The sequence below is a fragment of the Quercus suber genome, unplaced genomic scaffold (genome assembly GCF_002906115.3).
Source record: "Quercus suber isolate HL8 unplaced genomic scaffold, Cork oak 2.0 scaffold_425, whole genome shotgun sequence".
Classification (NCBI taxonomy): domain Eukaryota; kingdom Viridiplantae; phylum Streptophyta; class Magnoliopsida; order Fagales; family Fagaceae; genus Quercus; species Quercus suber.
Window position 1 is genome coordinate 472,270 of NW_027069876.1, and position 27,421 is coordinate 499,690.

General features: G+C 32.5%; 2 protein-coding genes, 1 long non-coding RNA gene and 2 pseudogenes across 6 annotated transcripts; 2 read left to right on the forward strand and 3 right to left on the reverse strand.

The window, feature by feature from the left end:
- Positions 1-1,256: 1,256 nt before the first annotated feature.
- Positions 1,257-25,723, reverse strand: LOC112007352 (2-alkenal reductase (NADP(+)-dependent)). Its single transcript, XM_024039691.2, has 6 exons — positions 25,426-25,723; positions 24,443-24,620; positions 23,406-23,572; positions 22,638-22,720; positions 21,330-21,776; positions 1,257-1,417 (listed from the first exon to the last, which is right to left on the reverse strand). The coding sequence occupies exons 1-5, from the start codon at positions 25,666-25,668 to the stop codon at positions 21,398-21,400; spliced, it is 1,050 nt and encodes a 349-aa protein (XP_023895459.1). The 5' UTR covers positions 25,669-25,723; the 3' UTR covers positions 1,257-1,417; positions 21,330-21,397.
- On the reverse strand, positions 1,319-3,124 carry LOC136062545 (2-alkenal reductase (NADP(+)-dependent)-like; annotated as a pseudogene).
- On the forward strand, positions 3,517-4,890 carry LOC112007395 (2-alkenal reductase (NADP(+)-dependent)-like; annotated as a pseudogene).
- LOC112007562 (2-alkenal reductase (NADP(+)-dependent)) lies at positions 5,409-15,804 on the reverse strand. Its single transcript, XM_065761676.1, is given in 6 exon segments — positions 5,409-6,245; positions 6,929-7,011; positions 7,278-7,390; positions 7,393-7,443; positions 7,647-7,824; positions 15,477-15,804. Coding segments are annotated over 6 exon segments (1,041 nt in total). The 5' UTR covers positions 15,714-15,804; the 3' UTR covers positions 5,409-5,866.
- LOC136062540 (uncharacterized) lies at positions 8,885-13,554 on the forward strand. 4 transcript variants are annotated; one of them, XR_010624275.1, is made up of 3 exons: positions 8,885-9,784; positions 9,873-11,611; positions 12,049-13,554. It is a non-coding gene; the product is annotated as an uncharacterized LOC136062540 (long non-coding RNA). The 4 variants fall into 4 exon arrangements; XR_010624274.1 differs by having other exon boundaries at positions 9,873-9,941; positions 11,507-13,554; XR_010624273.1 differs by having other exon boundaries at positions 8,885-9,371; positions 9,573-9,784; positions 9,873-13,554.
- Positions 25,724-27,421: the final 1,698 nt, after the last annotated feature.

Genomic DNA, 27,421 nt, shown 5'->3' on the forward strand with positions numbered 1-27,421 from the left:
CTGACTACGTACAAAATATATTTTGCTACACTAGAAAAAAATTCTAATTTAAAACATAATTTCAAATAACAACTATTGAATTTTAAAAAATATACAATCTAATATATTAATTCAATAATTATCTAATAAAAAATAATCATATCAAAATTTCCTGCGCATCACGCAAATCTAGGACTAGTTATTAATTATATTACATCTAATTTTGTACTCCAAATGATATTTTGAGGTTAAATTCCACAATTATACATGATTTTTAATTTAGATAACCTTTAAAATTAGGTCAATGTCATTTTTGAAAGTGGGAAATTATAGAAAAATAAATGTGACTTTTAACTTGTGGACCAAAATGAACCCACTAGAATAAATGGATCCACTGAACCACATAGACCAAATGGACCTAGTGGACCAAATTTGATCAAATTGGTCCGAATGGACTGAAGTGGAAAGAGAATGAAATTTTAATATAAAGACACATCACAAACTCCATTCAAAAGCCATGAAAATGAGTTAGCAAATCAAATTTATCTAGTAGTCCAAAAACCATATTATTAATTTACCCAATTTATAAAAAATCATTATATTTTTACTTATTTATTTATTTATTTATCATTGAGATTATTATTTTAAAACCATAAAATTCATCTATTGTAAGAGAGAGAATAGTTTCCTTTAAATTATTATTATTATTATTATCATTATTTTAAAGTTTTACATTGACATTTGAAAATTTTCTTTTTCAAACAAAGTTGTAAGTTTTAATGGGTATTCAAAGACAAGGCTGGTCATTACAATTTGGGGTATAAGATGATAATTTTATATATAATTAGAAATTTTACATTTTAATATAGTATTTAAATGCTTCTCATTTCTTGAGATGGAAGATTATTAATTAATTAATTAATTAATTATTATTGTATTTAGATTTTGGGGGGCCTTAAGACAATGCCTAAGTGACTTTGTCTTGAACCGACCCTGTGCATGGTTGCATATGATTAAGGCCATCAATCTCTCAACCTGAAACAGATATTTCACAGAGCTACTTGTTTATTCCAAGAAATGATAATGGCTTATTTGACAGTACCTTTGGCTCCAATTGCATTGTGCACCAAACAAAGCTACTCTTAAGTTTTCGTTGTACACCAGAATGAATAATACATGTTCCTGCAAATCGGATTCTTAAAAATATCAATTCACATTCTCTAGAGATGGAGCCAGGTTTTTTCTATCTTACAGACCTCAAAGATTACTAAACATAGTTTCCATAATGAGATATAACATACCATCCATGACTAATTTAAAGGTTGAAAACCATATAATGTGGTTTGTAAATGTTCAAAGTTCCTTCTTGTAGATTTCCTGTACTAAAACACCAAGCCATAAACCAGACAGAGCTTTGTTAAACTACTACAAGGTGGACCTCTACATCAAAGAATTTGACATAAAACTCAACATAATAGCAAATGGATATACAAAACATGGCTAAATCACTCCCGAGCAATCAAAACAACTTGTTTTCCAACATTGCGGCCACTATAAAGTCCTACCAAAGCGAAAGGGCCGCTCTCAAGGCCTTCAGCTATGTCCTCCACATACTTTATCTTCCCTTCTCTGATGTAAGGCAGCACTACATCCAATAACTAGGGATAAACATTATAGTAATCAAAGAAAGCAAATCCGTCCATGTGAGTCCTTTTATAAATAAGACACATCAAATTCTGAACACCTTCAGGCTGAGCAAGATTGTATTGTGAGACCATTCCACATACTGCAATCCTGCCATGGTCTCTCATATTGAGAAGCACAGCATCAAGCATTTTCCCCCCAACATTCTCAAAGTGGATATCAATGCCCTCAGGGAAGTACCTGGTGACATCGGAAATAGTGAAGACTGTATTTAGTGCCTGAGATAACATTTCAATAGCTCATAATTAACAGCTGTGGGCTGAAACTTAAATTGGGAGAATATGCACCTTTGATTTAAAAAATAAATAAATAATTTCCTATCCACCCCTTCCCCTTATTCTGCCTCGTTTTTTTTTTTTTAATCAGACAGGCCTGAGCATGTTAGTGGATGCAGTATAACCATTATTTTAAAAAGGATTTGGAAATGCATAATCAATACTGCAATAATGTAATCTTATGAATTTCCGTTACCATCTTAATCCTTTCTTGTTAATAGGATTTTCTATTAATGTGCTATCACCATGCATTTACCTACATAGAAAAATCAAATATAAAATCTGCAATTGAAGAATGTACACTTTCATGTGCAAAGTCATTTACATGGCTTTGTCTGTAAGACATAGTTTCATTGTGATGAATGGTTACATCAAGGATAAAGGAGGTAAAATTATTATACAAATTGATGAAATGGTGCACTCATTATTCTAACAATCTCTTTTTTTGGATATTTTATAGAAAGGCCTCAACCCATTGGCCATGCTTCCAATGCAACGATTAAGCTGCAAGTAACGTAAACCATGGAACTCACCCGAAGCTAGTACTTTCTAATATCATTAGGATGATCAAGACCGGCCGTGTCATGTATGTTATCCTTAATAGTATAAAAATATAGACATACACACATATATAGATGACAAGAAAGATAGAAGGAACAACTTTATATCCATCTGATGTCCAATGATTAATTAAAGCTACAGAGCAAGAAATATGTTAAGAAATATTTATAGATACTGACCTCTTCAAATCTCCGTCCAAGTCAGTTTCTTCCTTACAATTGAAAGCCTCATCAAACCCAAACTTGTTCCGTAGTAGATCAACCTGCATGACATCAAAGCACAGAAAGAAGATAGAAATTTTTTGTTGAGTATTGACTGGCCTGCTTATTCCCTTCTAGAGCAGAGAAGGGAAGGAGAAAGAAAGATATTGCATGGCTAACAACCCTAGCAAGAAATCTATCCTTTCAAAACCATGCAATAATTACTTCCTATAAAGAATTATTTATGTATATGATGTTTGTATTTCTAAAACAAGGCCTTCAATATACCTTTTGTTTCCCATCCAAAATTTTCAAGACGAAAAGCAGGTATACATAGTGGTCAGAAGATTGTAGTCCATTAACCGTAGAACCATTCCATAGGAAGAGAAAATTGGGAATTATTTTGGTATTAATTAGTAAGAATTATATGAGTTTATATAAGTTTTCCTGTGGAAATTTCATTGTCATAGAAAAAGAAGCGAATGTAAGAACAAAAGAAGTAAGCTTCACGTTAGAAAGAGAGAAATTCTAATGTTCTGAGAGTTCACATATTGGATCAGATTGACTACAAATTTTCAAAGAAATCCAATGACACGTGACGAGATCAGGTTCGCAATGCTTAATCATGGTCATTCTATGTAATTATAGATACTTGAACCATAAAGTTAATTAAAGTAGTATAAATCAATGTTTAGTTTCTTTGGTTTAATTTTTTTTTTCTTGGTCATGTAACTTCACTTTTGAATGAATTTCAATGTTCCATCTGAATTTGAGGATTTTTTTTTTTCTCCACAGGTATGCCTGGTATGTCTGTGTATGCTGGTTTCTATAAGGTTGGGACACCTAAGAAAGGAGAATATGTATTTGTTTCAGCAACTTCTGGTGCAGTTGGTCAGCTTATTGGACAGTTTGCAAAGTTGGAGGGTTGTTATGTGGCAGGAAGTGCTGGAAGTAAAGAGAAGGTATAGCACACAATCATTGCTATTTGAGATGTGTCGTATAGTATCTAGTTTCATTTTATATACTATATGTTACAATAATTTTGATTCTTTTTTCATTATTTGATTCTTTCTTTCTTTTTTTCTTATTTTGTGAATTGAAGCCTTCAAATGAACTCTTTCTTTTTCTTCTGCATCAGGTTGATCTATTGAAGAATAAGTTTGGGTTCGATGAAGCTTTCAATTACAAAGAAAAGCATGACTTGAACGCAGCTTTGAAAAGGTAAATAACATACAACATAATTTGCATAGGATTTTTCAAGTTGAGCTTGGTTCATCCACAGTAATTCATTATCCAGTTGATTGGTTCAGTGAACGGACCAAAATGTGCCACATTAGTTGAAAAATCCAAAAACTCAAAATTTGGCCATGCCATTCAACATTCATACTCCTAATTCCTCCAACAAATATTATCAATTTAGTTAATCTCCAGAGACAAGGTGGACACATTTCAAACAGTGAAAACATGGATCACTAACTTTATTGTTTTGTTTGCCACCAGGTATTTCCCTGAAGGCATTGATGTTTACTTTGAAAATGTTGGGGGCAAAATGCTTGATGCTGTGCTCCTCAACATGAGACACCACGGTCGCATTGCTGCATGCGGAATGATCTCACAATACAATCTTGATGAGCCTGAAGGTACCAAAAATTTGTTACAGATCTTATACAAGTGGATCCAAATAAAAGGATATATGCATCGCAATTATTATCACCTATATCCCAAGTTCTTAGACCTTGTGCTGCCTTACATTAGAGAAAAGAAGATGGTGTACGTGGAAGACATAGTTGAGGCCTTGAAAATGGTCCAGCTGCCCTTGTTGGACTTTTTAGTGGTCGCAACTTTGGAAAACGAGTGGTTGTTGTTGCTCGTGAATGATGCAATCATACATTGTATGAATGTAGCATGACCATTGTGTCTGGTTACCATCCAAATCTGAGTTATGAAAGGCTTCTAGGTTTGAGGGTCAAGATTAGGTTAGTTTCTTGGGTTGTGGCTAGTGCCTATGGAGAATAATTATGTCCTATATGTATATATAGGATGAAAATAAAGAGAAATTGTCCAATGCTTAATAAATGCTATCATATGCGTGTGCACGTATTTTTTTACATCTCTTGAATTTAAAATCATTTACAACTGTACTAAAAATTAATGGAAATACTGCTTGGTTATTGGTCATTGGCCATGTGATATAATGGCATTCTTCTCCGTTCAATCTATGAGGTTAAATTCGGGATTGAATTCCTTCAACTTACATTTAAAGGGAAAATATAAGGAGGAGGTCTTGACCAAGGAACCTGAGAACCATGTACTTAATTCTTCCTTGCAGCTACAACACTGATAAAATCATAGCTTCAGCTATCACCATAGTAAAACAGACATGAATAGTCATCTGAATCATCACATGGTGGGTTGGATGAAGTTTCTTCCAAACTGATTTGGAGGTAAACTCTATCCAATGAAAGAAAAGCCTCATATCTTATAACTCAATAATATGTCATGTTAGGTAAATTAATCCTAAATGAATAAGAAATTGCAGAAATTACCCTTTTCTGTTTGAGGCCCATAAGAAGAACAAGCATGCTTGGTAAACTTCAAGTAGAAGAAAATGAATCTTTCAACCACTTTGTCTGGAAGTCAAAACAAGGGATCACTTGGAGAGAGAGAGAGAGAGAGAGAGAGAGAGAGAGGTCTTAAATCGTGGACCTAAATTAAGGAGATTATCAGAACTCCATATGTTTATATGACCTGAAGATATATGACCACATATAAGACTGAAGCAGAAGGCGTAAGCATCTACTTAGACATATGGGACAACCTGAATGACGCTAATTCTTACTCAATGACAACGGTAAGCCAAATGCGTTGTCTTCTCCTCTTTACATCCATAAACACAAAAGTTACGAGGACAAAGACACCAAAGCATTAATGCCACACCACAAATTCTCTTCCTTTCCATCTATTACAAGGAGTATACACTCATCACATACAGGAGTTACACAACACTATTATTTTTTTGAACCCAATAAGCCATTTGGGCCAACCTCAAACAATTCTTTGCAACCTAGAAGACACTGCACACAAGTAGTACTAGGCAGATAACGCAGTCAAACAACAGTAGAAGCAGATACAAAATACAAGGCAGAATTATTCGCGAGCAATTACAACTACTTGTTTTCCGATGTTGCGACCACTAAAGAGTCCAACCAAGGCAGCTGGACCACTCTCAAGGCCTTCAGCTATGTCTTCTACGTATGCTATCTTCCCCTCTTTGATGTAAGGCAGCACAGTGTCTAAGAACTTGGGATAGAGGTGATAGTAATCACTAACTCTAAATCCTGTCATATGGATGCGTTTGTATATGAGACACATCAAATTTTTTATGCCTTCTGGTTGATCAAGATTATACTGTGAGATCATCCCACATAAAGCAATGCGACCATGGACTCTCATGTTTAGGAGCACTGCATCAAGTGTTTCACCCCCAACATTCTCAAAGTAAATATCAATGCCCTCTGGGAAATACCTGAGGATGGATACAAACCAATAATGTGTTTCAAAGATCAAAATACTGATGTATGTTTCAAAGAATGAAGATAATATCACCAAGGCTCTAATGGATGGGTATCAATTACAGATTGATATTTTTTATTAGACAGATACTAGATAATTTTTTAAATGTTGGTCACTATATTTCATATTCACAAACTAAAATCAGGTTTGTGGGCAGCACAAAGAAAAACCATGTCAAATGAGCAAAATTATCTGTACCAAACATGTTAAAAAATATGTCATCTAAATCACTAGATTTGCTACATTGCCTACATCACAAAGAATTGATAGTGACTCCATCATGATGAATAGCTATTAAAAAGATTGAGGACCAACTACCACAATTAATGTTAGAAAATAAAATGACGTACTTGAAACTCTACCATCTTTCTTTGTTTTCACTTGCTTGATACTTCTATATTTAAGCCTTAGACCATACACCAAGGATTAACCCAACCTTAAAGCCGCTACAGGCAAGGCCTAGAAGTTTCAATAAGCCAGTTGTTGATAATAAATGTGGTGTCATATCAAGTAATGGCCCTTCCAGTTTGTTAAAATAATGCTAAAAAAGAACAACCTAATCTGCCAAGGAAACTGTATTTGCTTCAAGCTTCTGATTACAATTTTAAACTCCCCTTATGCAAATGACAAACTGACCTTTTCAAAGCAGCATCCAAGTCATGCTCTTCCTTATAATTGAAAGCATCATCAAATCCAAACCTATTTTTCAATAGATCAACCTAAGCCATCACAGAAGAAAGATGAGTTTTTCATACTTAAAAATAGTTTTTATTTTTACTTCTTTTATGTGAATGGTACATTCATCCCACCAGCCCCATTCCACAATCACAGAAGGAGAAAATGACTGTTTTTGGGAAGGGTTTGTGGGGAAGGAAGATTCCATACTGTCCAAATTACTCACTGTACGTGGAATTTAGAAAAAAAGCAGCTTGTAGATAAAGAAGGGCAGTGAGTACTAAAAAGTATATATCCATATAGAATATACCTTTTCTTTACTTCCAGCACTTCCAACTACATAACAACCCAACAATTTTGCAAATTGTCCAACAAGCTGGCCAATAGCACCGGATGCTGCTGAAACGAAGACATATTCTCCTTCTTAGGGGAACAAACTTCATGGAAACCAGCATAGGCGGTCATACCAGGCATACCTTTTTTTTAAATGAAAAGTCAAAGTTAGAAGATTAGTGCACATTTACAGGGATAATTGATCAAGGTGTCCACAAAATTAAAGGAGATCTTAAATTAATGAAACTACTCTTTGAGACATGCATATCAAAAGGGTATGTAGCATAATCACCTTTGTCTAAATCTCAAGTCAATCCAACTTTTATAGAATAAGTAAACAACATACCAAGAAGTCCTGTATAGTAGGAAAGGGTTACATCACTGTGAGTGATCTTTCTGAGGCCTTCGGTTGCTGTGATTAGGCTATACTCTTCCCATCTAGCAGATCCCCAAACTAAGTCACCTGCCTTGAAGTCTGAATGCCTAGAATCTAAAACTTTAGCCACTCCATACCCGTTTATCGGCTGCAAGTGTTCACAAAGAAAAGTTCACAATTGCAAGCTCAAACTTGTACACAACATAATTTTTAAAAAGCAGTCACTCATGCATATATATATATATATATATCATTAATCTCTTTTAGTCATACAAGGAATTAGTTAATCTTTTAGTAGTTTCTAAAATGTTTAACAAGGTTATTCTTCTTCAAGCATTCTGCTTTCTTTCTTTTCTGTCATTTTCCTCCACAAGTACCAAAAACATACACTGCATTCATCATCAACTATATCTTATGATGTTTCTCAAAAAAAAAAAAAAAAACTATATCTTATGATTTTATTTACCAATAAAAGATTCTTTATTGTGATTCCAACTACACATATTCTAATACCATTAATTTCTAAATTAAATTTCCAAATTGAACAATTTTCCATAAATCACGATGAACAATATATATCTCGCATCATTTCATTTGCCAAAAAAAAAAAAGATTCTTAATTGAGATTCCGCAACACAGATTCTATTGTATTTTAATTGCTAAATCCAATTGCAAAATTGAACAGATACCTAATTTTTCAACCATGAATCACCATGAACAATATATAAATTCTTAAGTTGGAACCCAAGATATCCAATTTCCAAATAGGAAAAGACAAAGAACTCAAAATATCATCTTGCTATACTATCATATTATAGGCAATCTCCAAATTTGAAAGAACCCTACTTCAAATTGGTCAAAAACAGTAAAAATTATGAGAACCCCATATCCCATATAGTAATTTTCTGGGGAGCCAAACAGAAAAACTCACAGAACCAGGGTTGTAATTGGAGAATCCTTTAGGAACAACTCGTTGCATTAGGATACGCATGGCAGGGTCACAGGACAAGTAGAGATTCTTCAAAAGAACACCATTGGAACCCTCTGGAACCTTCAATTTTATGGTACTTGTGGTCACGTACATGTCTGATTCCTTAGGAAAACCTGCAGTGACATAGTCCTTGAATATCACTTGCTTGTTACTCACTTCCTCTCCAACATTTGCCATTGCCACTAGTACAATCTTTGTTGTTTCACTTTCACTGTCTGTGTTTTGTGTTTTGTCTGAAACGGTTTCTATTTTTTTGAGATAAGAGATAGAAAACGGATTCTATTTATACTTATAGGTGTTGTGTGAGTGCTTTTACATGACAATATTTTAATGTGTGTTCTGAGTACCATGATATGTCACTGATGATTTTTTTTAACGGGTGTAATGTCAAATGTGTACCATGATACGTCACTGATGATTTTTTTTAACGGGTGTAATGTCAAATGTGAGAATCAGCAGTGACGATTCACGTTGGTTGAATTCTTTTTCATTTTCTCTTTATCACAAAACGCCAACCTCTCTCCTCGATTGAGTTGCAGAAACCCCAACCTTTGACTAATTTGAAAGCATCTTGATCAGATTCTCACTACAATATGCAAACTAAACCCTCTCAGATTCAACCCATCCTAACCATAAGGGCCAGGAACGACTTTTATCTGTCAAACATGACCTTGCGGTATTCTACGGGTAATTTTGAAAGTCAGGTGAGTTTACTATTAATCTGATGGTTTGACGTTGAATTTACTGTCTCAATGGTGGTTGCCTTTGTCTGTATTGTAATAGAACAGCAGTACAAGGGCAAAACGATAGGTTGAAATCAATTTGTGTGTTGGGATGGAGAGAGAGTTACAAGGGACCTTTTTTTTTTCTTTTTCATTTTTTTTCTTATCGCTATCTATTGCCAGATTTTCCTCCAGTTTTTCTCCCATTGACACCGAGATGTGAGTACTGATAGAGAAACACGCCTGGAAGAAGAAACAGAGAGGAGAAGAAGAAGAAAAGAAGGATACTGGCAGCAGAAATTTCAGGGATTGTTATCTGCTCCATCACAAATCGCAGAGAAAGGGGCATGGGAGGGATCCTTCTCACAAATCGTAGACACTCAGGATTTTATGTTGTAAGTGGGGCATTAGATCTTTCATGTTTTTCAATTAATCACAAAATGATTTGTTGATTGATGGATTACAATATGCCTCCGTGCTTAGGAACTTGGAGGAAAGAGAGGAGGGAGAAGGGGAAAGGAAGGTTGCAAGTGACAATGAATTGAATTTCAGGTACTTTAATGGATGCATTTGAAGTGTTTTTGGAAATGTCCCCATGGACTTTTGGGTGTGTTTTTGTTATTTGTTTGTTAGCTTAATTAATGGTATATGTTAGATGAAAGATGTGGCCATAAAACATGATGTCATTTTTAGTATGAAGTATTTGTCTTGAGGGCAGAACCTTAAGTAACTCAAACTGAGGGTGAAGATGGATGGCCACATATTGTTTGTGTATAAGGAACGCAACCTGAGTGCATATGTATAACTATCTTTTAGATTGCTTTTGTTTCTTTTCTGATTTTGTATTATGTATAATGGTGCTATTAATGTTTTCTCTGTATATTTATTTTGTTAGACAGGAAGTGGAAAGACTTATACATTTATACCAAGGGTCCAGCCAATGCCTTTGTAGTTGTTGTAGAAAAAACTTATCCAATGATCAACAAGGCTTAACCCCCTGTGTTTTTGAGAGATTCTGTGCCCACATAAAAAAATTATCCAATTATCAAGCTGATTCTCTTATTTGTAGCTCATTGAAGTGATTTTTTTTTTCTTCAGTTAAATTGGACTATTAATTTCTCTTTTGGTTTTTCTATATGCTTTTCATCTGCTTCTCTACCCATAGCCATGCCCTTGCAAGCTTTCTGCGAAATAAAACACACACACCGTTTCAGTGGGTAAGTTCTTTGATTGTCTCTTTATATATTCTCAATTTCACTTCAATTTTGCCTTTTGCCCATTTTTCCTCTGCGGGAAGAAACTCTGTGAAGAGAGATAGGATATAGGATTGTCTCCACTAGCCTGCTGCTGTCACACTGCAGAACCGCTGCCGGTGAAATTTTCTTCTTTTGTTTTTCCCCTTCAGTCCACCGTTAAGCGTAGAACCTCTACCCTCTATCCCTCTCTCAAACACAGACCCAAGTAATTTCGCAGAAAGCTTGCAATGGCATGGCTATGGGTATCAGACTGTTCTCTCTCAGTTTTTCTCAGGTTTTCCTTTATTGGTGTTTTTTATTGGCTTTACTTTCGTATGCAATTTTGTTAATCAAATGGTTTGATAAAAGCATACGTCTTCATAGTGGGTTTGTGTAATTGTGTCTGAAATTGTAATTTTAAGATGGATTTGCTTGATTTTGATTGCTTGAATTTATTTGTTAAAAGGAATTTTCCACAAAGATACTTTTTGGGGTTAGTTTTGTTACTTCTATTTAAACTAAGTGATATTTGAATTCTGGTAGAATTTCATAGTGAGGAATATAGAGATTGTGGCTCATGTTGATCCTAGAAAGACGTTTTTGGTTGATTCTATTTTAAACAAGCAAAGGTAATAATTCCTTAGTGATTTTCCTCTGCATAATTTGCCACATTGATTGGTTATACTGAAATTTTTCTAAGAAAATTGATTTCCATCTAGACTAGAGGGTGGCAATCAATCATAGGGTTACAAAGTATAACCCAAGTATCCAACTACAAGTTGTCTCTATTACTCTTTGTTCATTATTGTGAACCCTATGTATTTTTCCTGCTATTCATTTTTTAATAATATTTTCTTTCTTACCTATCAAAAAAAAAAAAAGGTGGCCTCTGTTACCCCTAAATTGAAAGCGTAATAAAGACCCACAATACACAGGAAAATCTTACAATTCAATTGCTTCCTTCTCTACCAGATTGCTTGCTATTAGGTATGTTTCTTCTCCTCCTCCTCTTTTATCTGAATTATTTATTTATTTAGTTTTGTTTTACCACTGATTCAAGATCAGGTATTAAGTTTAAGGATCTCTTGCTTCTATTTTTTCCCTTTTTGATTGATTTCACTTCCCACAAAATCCCCTAAGCAGAAGCCAAGGACTGTCTTTTTCAAGTGGGTATTTATTTCTTATTCGAATATCAATTGTGGGAATTATTGTTGGTTGAAGATTGGTCATAAGCATTGGTTTCTAGGATCATTTATGAGAAACCCAAATAGATTTTTTGTTGTGTTTTGTTTGATTCTTTGTTTTGTTTAATTTGTGTTAAGGAATTGTTTTAGTTTCCCTTTTAATGCTTTGGGATATCATATAAACTTCAATTTTTTTTTTTTTCATTTTTTCTTTTTTTTGGCTTATGAATATTGATACAGGAAAACACTGCCAATTAATGAGGAAAAACAAGGCAAAGGTGATGTAGTAAGAAAATGTGGGTGTGGTCGTAAGAAAATGTTTGCTCTACTCTTTGCCCTCTTCTACTACACTCCAATATCTAACCCAAGTATAGTTTTTTTGTTATCTTTTTTATTACTTGATTTGTTTTTAAAAACATTTTCGGAAGTAGTTTAGGTAGTCTAATGTTGGTTCCTTAAATTTTACTTGATGTATCAATATGTTTTTGAATTGTGAATTCCATTATTCTAAGTCTTAGATACTGGAATGGTTCCCTCAAATTTCAACACCTGTAGATTAACCAAGTTCTATTTCTCGGTTATATCTGCTAGGAGTTCAACAAAATGCCTCCAAGAGCACCTGGTATTACTTGGCATTTTTGCATCTACGTAAGTTAAAAGCCTGTACATGTGTTGGTATAGATGAACTGTCATAAACGTTGTTACATTCTGCTTTATGCAGATTGGGGATGTGCTGACTTGGGTTTGAATACTGGAAATTTAATTGTTTGGACTATTTGATGTACTAATTCCCACTCCTTTTGATTTATGTTAGGATTGTGCATTTTTGGGTTTATGCTATTTTTTAATGTTGAAATTTTCTTTATAAATAGATATAAATCATGTCAGATGTCAAAACTCATGTGCACATTAGTCCTCAAACCTCAGTTGGTTGCAGCTTAACTGTAATGAGGGGGTGGCAAGTCAGTTGGTTTACATGGTTTTTCTGCAATTGATAGATCATGACCCAATTTGCATATAGGCATGCAACAATGGACTTAGGATTTCACTTGAGGTAGTTCGGTTTATTAATATAGCACTTCATTGCAACATATTTGGATTTAGAAAAACGCAAGGGTGTTTAGTGGCAAAGTATTATAAGAGGAGGTTATGCTGTATATTCTTTTTATTTTCTTTTAGGTTTGGGAAGCATTGTAGACTTTGCATTTTCTTTTCTTTCTTTTTTTCGGGCTAAATTGAAGTAATTTCCTATTTGTAGTTAGAAATTATTAACTGAGGTGTTGGTCTTTCTTTCCTCAAGCAAATGAGTTAGGCTGCTTATATTTTGTACAAATGTAACTTTTGCTTGAAACCACCGATTGACAGTTTTCATTCTTAAAAATTTTAACTTGCAGGGGATGGGATAAAGAAGGAGGATGCTTGCGTCAAGACCATCAGGTGGAATACTCTCATGGAATTGAGCAATCCTGATAACTCTTGCAGCTACTATTGGCTTGCAAGAAGGAATGGGAGGACTTGTATGTTTTTTTTTTTTTTTTTTAGTAGTGGTTTATCCTAATAGTTTAGTTTGATTTGCATTTTGCTTGCACCCCATTAAGTTGAAATGTTCCCTCAAACATCACTATCTTAGCTTTAAGATAAAGATAGACCTAGCATTATTAGTTACTATTACTATATGATTTTTTTTCAATGGCCTGTTGTAGTAATTGTGGAAATTGTTAATAGGTGAATAAAAGCATTTAGAACTGTGGGTGTTTGGTAGAGTAGTTTGAAAATTGTTGTTTATTGTTTTTTGAAATACGTGTTGGTGAAAAAGTGTGTTGAAATGCGTGAAATGCTGTTTAAAAACTAAAAAATGTTGTTTAAAATGGCAAACCAAACGGGGTAGGACAAAATCTGATGTTTAGTAAGCATTTGGTTCTAAGAACACTAAAGCCAAGAGTGTGAAGTAGTTGCATGTTTATTGGGGCTGTTTGCTTTTCTGGCTTTATGTCAGTTGGGCAAGAGGTCTTTATGGGATGTTACGCTTCTATGTACGCATCTAAATAGGTGTTTGGTATAGTAGCAATATGAAGTTGAGACAACTAATAATGAAATTGAAAATTGGGAAATGATTTGTTGCGCGCTTTAGGTGGAAGTTGAATCTAAATTGGCTCTTCGATGAAAAGTTCATGTAGAATAATTGTTTAAATTATTTTTTATTATTATTAGTATTATTATTATTATTATTATTATTATTATTATTTGTTGAAAATTTTGATGCAAACTTTGATTGGTGTAAAATGTCATTTTGGTCAATTTTGTAGAAAGTTAATTGGCCATTGAAACAAAAGTGTGTAAATATTAACTGTAAACACATCCAATTAAGAAAAACTCCAATCCTCTAATACAACCTTAACTAAAAGATAAATGCTATAAATTTGTAAAGTTATTATAAAATGTGATAAAAATTATGCTTTTATTTAACAAAATTAATGCATTTCTAAACCTCTAAGAACAACTTTTCACAGTTAAGACTTTACGCAAACTCTTTTGTCATCCTAACACATTATGCCATTAAGAAAAAAAGGTTTAAGATGTTATTAAGAAGAAAAAAAGTTTAATATGTTATAAAACTATAGATTTACTATTTAAAATGATGTTATACCCTTTTTTTTTATAGTTTCAATAAAATGTTAATCTATTGCATTCGTTACACGATGATTGTCTTTTATCATTAGACCTAAACTCTTATTTTAAAAGAATAAAAGAAAGATTAAATTTAATAGAACAAAAAGACGGATTAAATTTATTTTTCAATAGTTTTCCTGTGCATCGCACAGGTTAGCAACTAGTATATCTAAAAGCCGATAAGTATAATTCAATGTTAATATACTCCTCTTAAACCACTTCATCAGCCACACTTTTTTTAAAAAAATTTCTTTATGATTTTTCTATTTTATTTTATATAAAATAATTAAATTTAATTCATGGACATATATATATATATCATTAATCTCTTTTAGTCATACAAGGAATTAGTTAATCTTTTAGTAGTTTCTAAAATGTTTAACAAGGTTATTCTTCTTCAAGCATTCTGCTTTCTTTCTTTTCTATCATTTTCCTCCACAAGTACCAAAAACATACACTGCATTCATCATCAACTATATCTTATGATGTTTCTCAAAAAAAAAAAAAAAAAACTATATCTTATGATTTTATTTACCAATAAAAGATTCTTTATTGTGATTCCAACTACACATATTCTAATACCATTAATTTCTAAATTAAATTTCCAAATTGAACAATTTTCCATATATCACGATGAACAATATATATCTCGCATCATTTCATTTGCCAAAAAAAAAAGATTCTTAATTGAGATTCCGCTACACAGATTCTATTGTATTTTAATTGCTAAATCCAATTGCAAAATTGAACAGATACCTAATTTTTCAACCATGAATCACCATGAACAATATATAAATTCTTAAGTTGGAACCCAAGATTTCCAATTTCCAAATAGGAAAAGACAAAGAACTCAAAATATCATCTTGCTATACTATCATATTATAGGCAATCTCCAAATTTGAAAGAACCCTACTTCAAATTGGTCAAAAACAGTAAAAATTATCAGAACCCCATATCCCATATAGTAATTTTCTGGGGAACCAAACAGAAAAACTCACAGAACCAGGAGTGTAATTGGAGAATCCTTTAGGAACAACTCGTTGCATTAGGATACGCATGGCAGGGTCACAGGACAAGTAGAGATTCTTCAAAAGAACACCATTGGAACCCTCTGGAACCTTCAATTTTATGGTACTTGTGGTCACGTACATGTCTGATTCCTTAGGAAAACCTGCAGTGACATAGTCCTTGAATATCACTTGCTTGTTACTCACTTCCTCTCCAACATTTGCCATTGCCACTAGTACAATCTTTGTTGTTTCACTTTCACTGTCTGTGTTTTGTGTTTTGCCTGAAACGGTTTCTATTTTTTTAAGATAAGAGATAGAAAACGGATTCTATTTATACTTTATAGGCGTTGTGTGAGTGCTTTTACATGACAATATTTTAATGTGTGTTCTGAGTACCATGATACGTCACTGATGATTTTTTTTAACGGGTGTAATGTCAAATGTGTACCATGATACGTCACTGATGATTTTTTTTAACGGGTGCAACGTCAAATGTGTACCATGATACGTCGCTCATGATAATTGTTAGCTGTGTCTGTGAGTATCAGCAGTGACGATTCACGTTGGTTGAATTCTTTTTCATTTTCTCTTTATCATGCATGATTCTCATAATCGGACCGAACTGGAAGGTTGGACTGTGAAAACCGAGAACTGAGATGAAAATCGGTTTTTTAAACCTAAAGAACCGGATTTTTTGTTAATTCTGTGAACCTCTAAAACCGGGATTAGACCACACGAATTGGTGAAAACCGTGCAGTCCAACCTCTTAGCAATTTTTTTTTTTTTTTAAATAAAAACAACTTCACACAATTTTATTCTACTTAATTAAATTATCCATCTCTTACAAGGAATAAAAAAAATTATAATTAAAATCCTTTAAAGATATTCAACTTTACTTCAAAAATTAATCATAAATTTTAATGTTTTCATGGTTATTATTTTATTTTGTTAACTTTCTTATTTAATTATTAAATATATGCTTGAAAATCATTAAATTTCCCTTACATATATAGATATATTAGTCAATTTTGCTAGTTTTATAAATTTAATATATATATTTAGGTTTTAATTAATTATTAAATTAATTATGACGTCATCACGGTTCAATCCTGATTCGACCTCAGTTCGATCTCAAAAACCTTGAACCTCTCCCTTTTACGGTTCAATGAATGGTCCGGGTCTGAAAACCTTGTTATCATGGTCACTTCGAAACGACTAAACTATTCTTGTCCTCCATTGTAGGAAACATTTCAAAACTAGAGGAATTATTTATTTATTTTTAAATCTTATTTTTGTCATTTTTAAACAAAACAAAGTTAGAAAAAAATTGTAGATAAGTATTTTATCTATTTATCTATATTATTATTATATATCTAAAAGCCGATAAGTATAATTCAATGTTAATATACTCCTCTTAAACCACTTCATCAGCCACACTTTAAAAAAAAAATTTCTTTATGATTTTTCTATTTTATTTTATATAAAATAATTAAATTTAATTCATGGAGCTGTTAATGCATTCTATTACTATTCAACATGTTACTATTCATTTATAATAAATATTAATTTCAAGTAATTGTTAAAATTGAATAATTCTTTTTTTTTTTTTTTTTGTAGATATATGCATATGTTTGACTATTTATTACAAAATATTACTATCCATTAAATGCAAATGTTTGACTATATTCAGTTACCTAAATTGATTTTAACTTCTTGTTTTCTTCTTTCTAATTTCAAATAATTTTTAAAATTGAATATTTAAACTTTTCATCTTCCTATTCTTTAAAAAAAAAAAAAATCTTCCTCCATCCTTTCCCCTCCCTCTTTGTCTTTTTATCTCCGTACAACTCTTTACTTTATTGTTAAACTTTCTTCATCATTTTATCTTTCTTATATTTTAACTCTTCTTCTCCCTATCTTATTTTGTATAAATTTGAAATCATTTATTCCAATTAATCCATATTTTTTTTCACACAAAAATTGTGTACTCTCTCTCTCTCGCGTTTGATTTTTTTTCTTTCTTAAAACTCTAATTTAGGTTGATATTTTTTTAAAAAAAAAAATTTTAGTGTTGTATTTTTTAAATTTTCCATCACAAATCTCTCTTATAGCTTTGGTTGAATTTTGGTTTGGGTTAATATGTTGGTTTAAAAAAAAAAGGGACCAGCTCACTTTCTGGGTCTTTTAAGGAGAGGTAAATGGCAATGGAAAGATCTCCACCAGATCGTGTCACCTTATGCCCTTTGCCGTGGAAAGGTCCCCTTTCCAGTGATGGTGCGGCAACAATGATGTTGTAGAGGGAGAAAGTTTGAGACAAAAAAAAAGTAGATGTGTGATAAATAAGGTGGGGTGACCGTTGGATTTGTCATTTGACAGGTGTCTCAAATCTATTTAAAAACAGGAGATAATGGGAGGGTTCTTAATGGGAGGTGAGCCAGTCCCTTAAAAAAAAAAATTGAGTTTATATTAAAACAAAATATATATTGCTACAAATTTGAATGTGTCTACTAATGGACTTTCATTGAACATAGATGTAATCACAATGTTTTTAACTTCATATACTTCTTTGGTAATGTGAATTTGAGAAAGAGAAAAGGATAGGCAAAGGATATATGATTTTTCATAATCCCCTATATCTTGAAAACAATAGAGGGCCTATTATTCTCTTTTCTACTGGAATTTTGTTTAGAAAACCTTTTGCTATAAGTTCCTTGACTTTTTGTTATTTTATAATAAAATGGGACTGAAAGTTCTACTTTGCTAGAGACAGATATACAAATACTTTTGGAGAAGACTGATATGACTCTTAAAAAGTACAAAATGCACATGGTTGTGGCAAATGAGCTTTTAACTCGCAAAGACGAGGTTGTAGTTGTTACAAGTAATGAAAAGATATCAGTTTGCCGTTACAAGACTCAAGTTGGCGATGTTGTGGAGAATCCCCTTATTAGATTTATTGTGGAGAGACATTCAGTTTATTTTGAGAAGCCGGATCTATGATATTTAAACCTAAAATATCATCAAATGTTTGATATAATAGACATTTACCAAATTGCTCTATGGTAGCAGGCCCATATGATAATCATTTGGATTATCTAGTAGGCTAACTTGCCTTTGGGCAAAAAACATAAAAGAAATAAAAAAAAATATTTTGATTTCAATCAAAGTGCTTATAAAATAACCTCTAAATTGGATGGTTAAGCTCTTCAAATATCGATGAGGTTGGAGACCTTCCAACACCTCTTCATCATTATTGTGGTTGGAGATTATAATAAACATTGTAATCGCTCTATAGCCTATACTGTGACAAAAAGTGAATAAAGTTGTTTTATTCATAGACTATCAAAAAAGTCAACAAATATTCAGTGTAGTAATTTTGTATTGTTGCATCTTATGTGTTTTTCTCAAATCTATTTGTTATTTTTATTTTGGTCATTTTATTACATATAATTAGCATCTCTGCCATCAAAATTTTAGTTAATTTGAACTTTCTTGTTAAACTTTTACTTTACATAGTTAATCATCTTTACTGAAAATGCCAAAAAGAGAATAAGATAAAATATAATTTACTCTAGAACATCATTATGCTATTAATGTTTTTATGTATAGATACTTAAGAAACTTTTTCTTTTTGCATTTTATTTTATTTTATATTTCTATTTTATGATATATGAGTTATTGACAATGATATATTTTAAATCGCATACATCTATATAATAATAAACAAAGTATACATAGTTACACTTGGTGTAATAGTTCTCACACAATCAATTTTTTTTTTCTTTCTAATATTGCATTGTGTTTGCATACATAGCTTACTATATATAATACCTAATTACAAAATATATTTTGCTACACTACAAAAAAAAACTTCTAATTTAAAACACAATTTCAAATAACAATTATTGAATTTTTAAAAATATACAATCTAATATATTAATTCAATAATTATCTAATAAAAAATAATCATATCAAATTTTCCCGCGCATCACACAAGTCTGCGACTAGTTTTTAATTATATTACATCTAATTTTGTACTCCAAATGATATTTTAAGGTTAAATTCCACAATTATAAATGATTTTTAATTTAGATAACCTTTAAAATTAGGTCAATGTCATTTTTGAAAGTGGGAAATTATAGAAAAATAAATGTGACTTTCAACTTATGGACCAAAATGAACCCACTGGAGTGAATGGAATTACTAGACCGCATAGACCAAATGGACCTAGTGGATTGAATGGACCGAATTAGATCAAATTGGTCCAAATGGAGTAAAGTGGAAAGAGAATGAAATTCTAACACAAAAATACATCACAAACTCCATTCAAAAGCCAAGCAAATGAGTTAGCAAATCAAATTTATCTAGTAGTCCAAAAACCATATTATTAATTTATAAAATTTATAAAAAATATTATATTTTTACTTTTTTTTAAAAAAAATTATTTATCAAAATTTCAAATAACAACTATTGAATTTTTAAAATTATACAATCTAATATATTAATTCAATAATTATCTAATAAAAAATAATCATATAAAATTTTCCCGCGCATCATGCGAGTCTACTACTAGTTTTTAATTATATTACATCTAAGTTTGTACTCCAAATGATATTTTGAGGTTAAATTCCACAATTATAAATGATTTTTAATTTAGATAACCTTTAAAATTAGGTCAATGTCATTTTTGAAAGTGGGAAATTATAGAAAAATAAATGTGACTTTCAACTTATGGACCAAAATGAACCCACTGGACTGAATGGAATTACTAGACCGCATAGACCAAATGGACCTAGTGGACTGAATGGACCGAATTAGATCAAATTGGTCCGAATGGACTAAAGTGGAAAGAGAATGAAATTCTAACACAAAAACAAATCACAAACTCCATTCAAAAGCCAAGCAAATGAGTTAGCAAATCAAATTTATCTAGTAGTCCAAAAACCATATTATTAATTTATCCCATTTATAAAAAATATTATATTTTTACTTATTTATTTATTTATTTTTTATCATTGATATTATTATTTTAAAACCATAAAATTCATCTATTGTGAGGGAGAGAATAGTTTCCTTTAAATTATTATTATTATTATTATTATTTTAAAGTTTTACATTGACATTTGAAAATTTTCTTCTTCAAACAAAGTTGTAAGTTTTAATGGGTAAGCAAAGACAAGGCTGCTCATTACAATTTGGGGTATAAAATGATAATTTTATATATAATTATAATTGATATTGGAAAGAATCAGTAAGTTGAACACTCCGGCTTCGGTGGACTACGGCTGAAGCGAAGGCCTGCAAGGATGAACACTGTCAAAAGGGTGACTAGGGTGGACCGGCCGAATACCTTCCGATGGCTAAGTTAGTTCCTTCACAAGAATGGAATTCCAACTTTTTGGGAGTAAAAATCTCAGAATCTCATACCTTTGTTCGATTCGGACCGGTCCTTATATAGAGAACCTTGAAGCGGTTTTTCGTTTAGTAACTTCCCTCAGATTCGTGGAGATTAGCGATTTCGGATATAACTTCTTCAGCGGCTATAAGTTGTAACCGCTAGTGGAAGTTAAACACTTAGGAGAAATTGGTGGCAATGATCATGGGTTGGTTAACCGCTCCAAGACGTTGTGGTTCTGAATCTTCCACATATGTGAAGTGATTGACACGAGAAATTCCCAAGTGTTACGAGGTCATCCGTGCGCTTTGCCCATGGATGAATCATCGTACGCAAGTTGATGTCGTGTGGTCGTCCATGTGCTTTGCACATGGACAATTCTTTTGTCTAGGTCGCCAGTTGATCATTTGGCCAGATGGTGCTCTTGGACGATCCATCNGGTGGACCTCTAACATCAAAGAATTTGACATAAAACTCAACATAATAGCAAATCGATATACAAAACATGGCTAAATCACTCCCGAGCAATCAAAACAACTTGTTTTCCAACATTGCGGCCACTGTAAAGTCCTACCAAAGCGGCAGGGCCGCTCTCAAGGCCTTCAGCTATGTCCTCCACATACTTTATCTTCCCTTCTCTGATGTAAGGCAGCACTACATCCAAGAACTTGGGATAAACATTATAGTAATCAAAGACAGCAAATCCGTCCATGTGAATCCTTTTATAAATAAGACACATCAAATTCTGAACACCTTCAGGCTGAACAAGATTGTATTGTGAGACCATTCCACATACCGCAATCCTGCCATGGTCTCTCATATTGAGAAGCACAGCATCAAGCATTTTCCCCCCAACATTCTCAAAGTAGATATCAATGCCCTCAGGGAAGTACCTGGTGACACTCAGAAATAGTGAAGACTGTATTTAGGGCCTGAGATAACATTTCAATAGCTCATAATTAACAGCTGTGGGCTGAAACTTAAATTGGGAGAATATGCTCCTTTGATTTTTTTTTTTTTTAAATTATTTTCCTTTCCTCCCCTTCTCCATATTCTGCCTCCTCCTTTATTTATTTATTTATTTTTTAATCAGACAGGCCTGGCCATGTTAGTGGATGCAGTATAACCATTATTTTAAAAAGGATTTGCAAATGCATAATCAATACTACAATAATATAACTTACGAATTTCCATTACCATCTTAATCCTTTCTTGTTAATAAGATTTTCCATTAATGTGCTATCACCATGCATCTACCTACATAGAAAAATCAAATATAAAATCTGCAATTGAAGAATGTACACTTTCATGTGCAAATTCATTTACATGGCTTTGTCTGTAATGTCATTCATAAGAAGACATGGTTTCATTGTGATGAATGGTTACATCAAGGATAAAGGAGGTAAAATTATTATACAAATTGATGAAATGGTGCATTCTACATCCTAACAATTTTTTTTTTTTGGGGATATTTTATAAAAAGGCCTCAACCCATTGGCCATGCTTCCAATGCAACGATTAAGCTTCTAGTAATGTAAACCATGAACTCACCCGAAGCTAGTAATTTCTAATATCATTAGGATGATCAAGACCATGTCATGTATGTTCTCCTTAATAGTATAAAAATATAGACACACACACATATATATAGATAATAAGAAAGATAGAACAACTTTATATATCCATCTGATGTCCAATGATTAATTAAAGCTACAGAGCAAGAAATGTGTTAAGAAATATTTATAGATACTGACCTCTTCAAAGCTCCGTCCAAGTCAGTTTCTTCCTTATAGTTGAAAGCCTCATCAAACCCAAACTTGTTCCGTATTAGATCAACCTGCATGACATCAAAGCACAGAAAGAAGATAGAAATTTTTTGTTGAGTATTGACTGGCCTGCTTATTCCCTTCTAGAGCAGAGAAGGGAAGGAGAAAGAAAGATATTGCATGGCTAACAACTCTAGCAAGAAATCAATCCTTTCAAAACCATGCAATGATTACTTCCTATAAAGAATTATTTATGTATATGACGTTTGTATTTCTAAAACAAGGACTTCAATATACCTTTTGTTTCCCATCCAAAATTTTCAAGAAGAAAACCAGGTATACATAGTGGTCAGAAGATTTTAGTCCAACCGTAGAACCATTCCATGAGAAGAGAAAATTGGGAATTATTTTCGTATTAATTAGTAAGAATTATATGAGTTTATAAGTTTTCCTGTGGAAATTTCATTATTTCATAGAAAAAGAAGCGACTGTAAGAACAAAAGAAGTAAGCTTCATGTTAGAAAGAGAGAAATTCTAATGTTCTGAGAGTTCACGTATTGGGTCAGATTGACTACAAATTTTAGAAGAAATCCAATGACACGTGACGAGATCAGGTTAGCAATGCTTAATCATGGTCATTGCATGTAATCGAATCATATTATGGAAAGATAACCAAAAAAAAAAAGTTCAATGCAGGCAGTGGATAAAGAATAGATAGGGCCCAACTTTGAAGCATGCCAAATAGAAATAGCTCACCTTTTCTTTACTTCCAGCACTACCAACTACATAGCAACCCATCAATTTTGCAAATTGCCCAACAAGCTGACCAACTGCACCTGATGCAGCAGAAATGAAGACATACTCTCCTTTCTTAGGAGAACAAACTTCATAAAAACCGGCATAAGCAGTCAAACCAGGCATACCTAGAATAAAATCCAAATGTTCAGCCAATTATAGGGCGGATATTAGTTGATGGAAAGCTAAAATGGCAGAACCTCACCTAATCTTGTCAAATGTTCATTTAATAACATTGACTGTTGCAATGTTGCTAAACATCCATATTAAAATGCACATTGTTGGTATATAATTAATTAAAACAGAATGTACATAGCAAACTTAGTCAAAAACCTAGAATTATCTAACCAATTAGACTACTAAACTCAACACATAATTTCAATTAAGAATACATACTTTGTTCAGAATCAACTACATCTACCAATTATATCTGATCTAAAGCCACAATCATAAACAGTTGTAATTACGAAATCTTTTCCAGCAAACCACAGAGCCAGCTCACTGAATTGATCAAGGACCCAACTGCATCGCACTAGCTCCAAATTTCAACACAAGAAAGGAATTGAATTCATGCTTCTCAGGATCAAAGTTCAAGGATATGGATTACCCGTTCAAGTTTTGATTCAAACTTTTGAGGGTTACAATTACAATGTAAGGGTCATCACCATGGAATAACTATTAACTGTCATTGTTTATAACTATGACAACTAACTAGTAAGAGAAAAATAGACAAATGGCAGTAAGAAACTATGAAACTCACATAGTTTTATGGTGCATTTGCAAATATAGAGCATCTGAAAATATGAAGTAATCACCTTCAAATAAGAATTTTACAAGCTAACACATGCATATCTAATTCATACATACAAACACACAGCCAAGCAGACATGCATATCCAAATCATACACATGCATGCGCATACACAAGCAGCATTCATTGTAATTTAATAGCTAATTCAATCTAGAATATTTCATTGAATGAGTAGATGACTAAGTTACCAAGAATTCCAGTATAGTAGGAAAGGGGTACATCAGTGTGCTCGATTTTAAAGAGTCCTTCCAGTTCTGTGATGAGGCTGTATTCTTCCCATGAAGTTGTGCCCCAAATCAAGTCACCTTTCTTGAAGTTTGGGTGTCCTGAATCCAAAACTTTGGCCACCCCAAACCCAGTTAATGGCTGCCTCATGTTATCATTAGAAAAAGAAATTAGAATTGCACTCATAGAACAAGATACAAGCTGAGTCATTTTACAAAGCCCACTCAACATATATATATTGCAAGAGGTGAAAATTTTTAATTTTATATAAAGCTTACAACATACAAAGAATTTGACCATTTAATTATGATTATCTTTCTAAAAATTTCAACAATATAATTATATATCCAACCCTATATGTGACATACTAATATATATTGTGATGATTTGAATAGGCAAATATCCATGATAATGTAATTTGTATTGAGTGTGAAATTGTTGGTCCAATAAATTCCCTAATGAGAGAAGCTCAGAGTTTTGCAATTTGAAAAATTTCGCTCGAGCGCAATTTTATCAAAGGCTGTTTTCTAATCAGGATTTTGTCTTGCTCAAATAAGAACCTGCTCGAGCAAGTAGCTAACACTGCTCATACGAGCAACTTAAGGAAACAGGCAAGCACCAAACAATTGAGGACTTCAGTTTCCATGCTCCTTGAGCCAAAAAGAAGACATCAGAGTTGAGAATTGAGCTTTAGGGAGCCAGAGAGCCTTAGAAAAATCTGTGTGGCTTTCATCGTTGGAGCTGCTAATTCGTTAGGAGCATATGCTTAAAGAGCTAGTTTTCTTACACTGGCTTTTTTTTATATATGCTTATACAGGATACTGAAACTCATAACCTCTGATACCATGTCAAATTACGGATTCTCTCAAAACAAAAATTATAATCCATATGCCTACAGTGGTTCCTAACGTAGAGGAAGCAAAACCAAGAAAGAGAGAGAGCTTACAGAGCCAGGAGTATAGGAGGTAAACACGTTAGGACCCTCAACTCTTGCCATCCGGATACGCATGTAAGGATCACAGGACAAGTAAAGGTTCTTCACTACTATTCCATGGGACCCCTCTTGAAGCTTCAGTTTCATGGTTCCATTGATCACTTGCATGTCCGACTCTTTAGGAAAACCAGACACGTAGTCCTTCAATATTACTTGCTTGTTCCTCACTTCTTCACCAACAACACCACTAGCCATTGTTAGTCTTTCTAGGAGCTTCTGGTGTTTCAATGTTTCTCTCCGTCAATCTATGCTGTGTGCTCAGTTTCAATTATTGTTGCTTTTATATATCAAGTTTGTGGACTGAGGAGATGACACGTGTGTGAGCCAAACGCTTTGAGAAATCAGCTACTGCAATGCATGTTATCCATTTGATTTTGTCTTGATCGTCCTTAAATTATTGTCTACTTTAAAAAAAGTTAGATACACACAATTTTTCATTACCATTTTTAACTAATTTGTACTACTTTGTAGAAATTTTAATAATATATTTTTGGCGAAACATTATCTGAATTTAAATTAAAAATGAGAATTTTAATAGGAGTATTTCAAACTATGATATAGTGGCACCGGCACAATACGAGAGGTACAAAATTATATGCACTACGATACGACACAACATTTTTTTGAAAAATTAAGATATAACATAGAAGGAATAAAAAATTAATTGATTAATTAATATTTATTTTTAAATATATATTATTTAGTTTAACTTACAATTTAGGCTTAAAGATAATTACCAACAATCAAAATTTTAAAAAAAAAAATCTAAAAGTAATTTAAAAGTAATAAGATATCACAGATAAGTACATTAATACCCCTTAAATGGTGTTCAAATTACAAAGAAACAGTTTAAATAATTCAAGTTAATAAATAAATTGACCACCGGGCCTAGTTGCCTGTGTGGTACCCGGTACCCTATGTGGCCGCTTAAAGTTAATAAATAAATTGAAATAATTTAAGCAAATAACCTACACACTACAAATAATTTTTTTAAGTGAAATACCCAAATTTATTATACCAAATAATGAATAAATATATATACACAAATTGATAGAGAGAAAACCTAGTCACTACCTTGCAATTGAAAACAAAAAATGTGATGTGGGTTCCAGGTAATTCAACTGGTAAAGTCTCTAAGGGATAAATAAGAGGTCTGAGGTTCAATCCTCGCCTACACTAAAAACCAATTAATGTCTTAATTTGGTGATAAAGAATTTTATCAAGAGCGAACACCATATATTGAAATTTTATTAAAAAAAAAAAAAAAAAAAAAAACTGCCATGAAAGTACTATCCGAAAGCATTGCCTTGTAGACAGTCCCCATTTTTCCCAACGTAATGACATTGTTTGCACTAAAATTGTAGGTTGCTTTTTCTGAGCTTCTTCAAACTTATTTTTGTAGCCATCTTCTCTAATAATGAAATCTGTGGATCAAATCACTATCCATGAGTACTTTAAAAAAAAATGTTCGTAGAGCATGTCAAGATAACAAAGTGTAACTTTTCAATAATTAAATTTAAAACTAGTAATTGGGAAATTTTGCCTGACACATGATATCACATACAAGGTGAAGTTAATGACAGTGCATTACGAAAAGTTAAGATTATGGTATAAAACGATTCTAAAATATTAATTAATACAATTTTCTTTTCCTTTTCCATTTAAATGAAGATTTTTCTACTTTCAAAATGAAAGCAAGGAATCGTGTCCAAAGAGCCTTTAGGGGACCCAAAAAAAAAAAAAAAAACCCTTTCATCTAAATGACCTTGATTTTTTTTTTTTTTTTAATTTCATTTCTTAAAAATATTGATTCTTTTTTATTATTATTATTGAATTTTGTTCTACTTTTATTCTGTGTTCAATATGATTCTTCCATCCACCAATTGGACTACTGTTAAAGCTTCCAAAACGTTGTCATTTTGATTTTTTGTGGTTACATTCCACGATT

Bases quoted from the DNA above. Each gene is read 5' to 3' on its own strand.
- LOC112007352 (XM_024039691.2), bottom strand. From the start codon at position 25,668: ATGGCTAGTGGTGTTGTTGGTGAAGAAGTGAGGAACAAGCAAGTAATA. The intron at 24,621-25,425 runs GTAAGCTCTCTC...AACATGAGGCAG, and splicing joins CCTCCTATACTCCTGGCTCT to CCATTAACTGGGTTTGGGGT. The intron at 22,721-23,405 runs GTGAGCTATTTC...GATGTCATGCAG, and splicing joins GTGCTGGAAGTAAAGAAAAG to GTTGATCTAATACGGAACAA.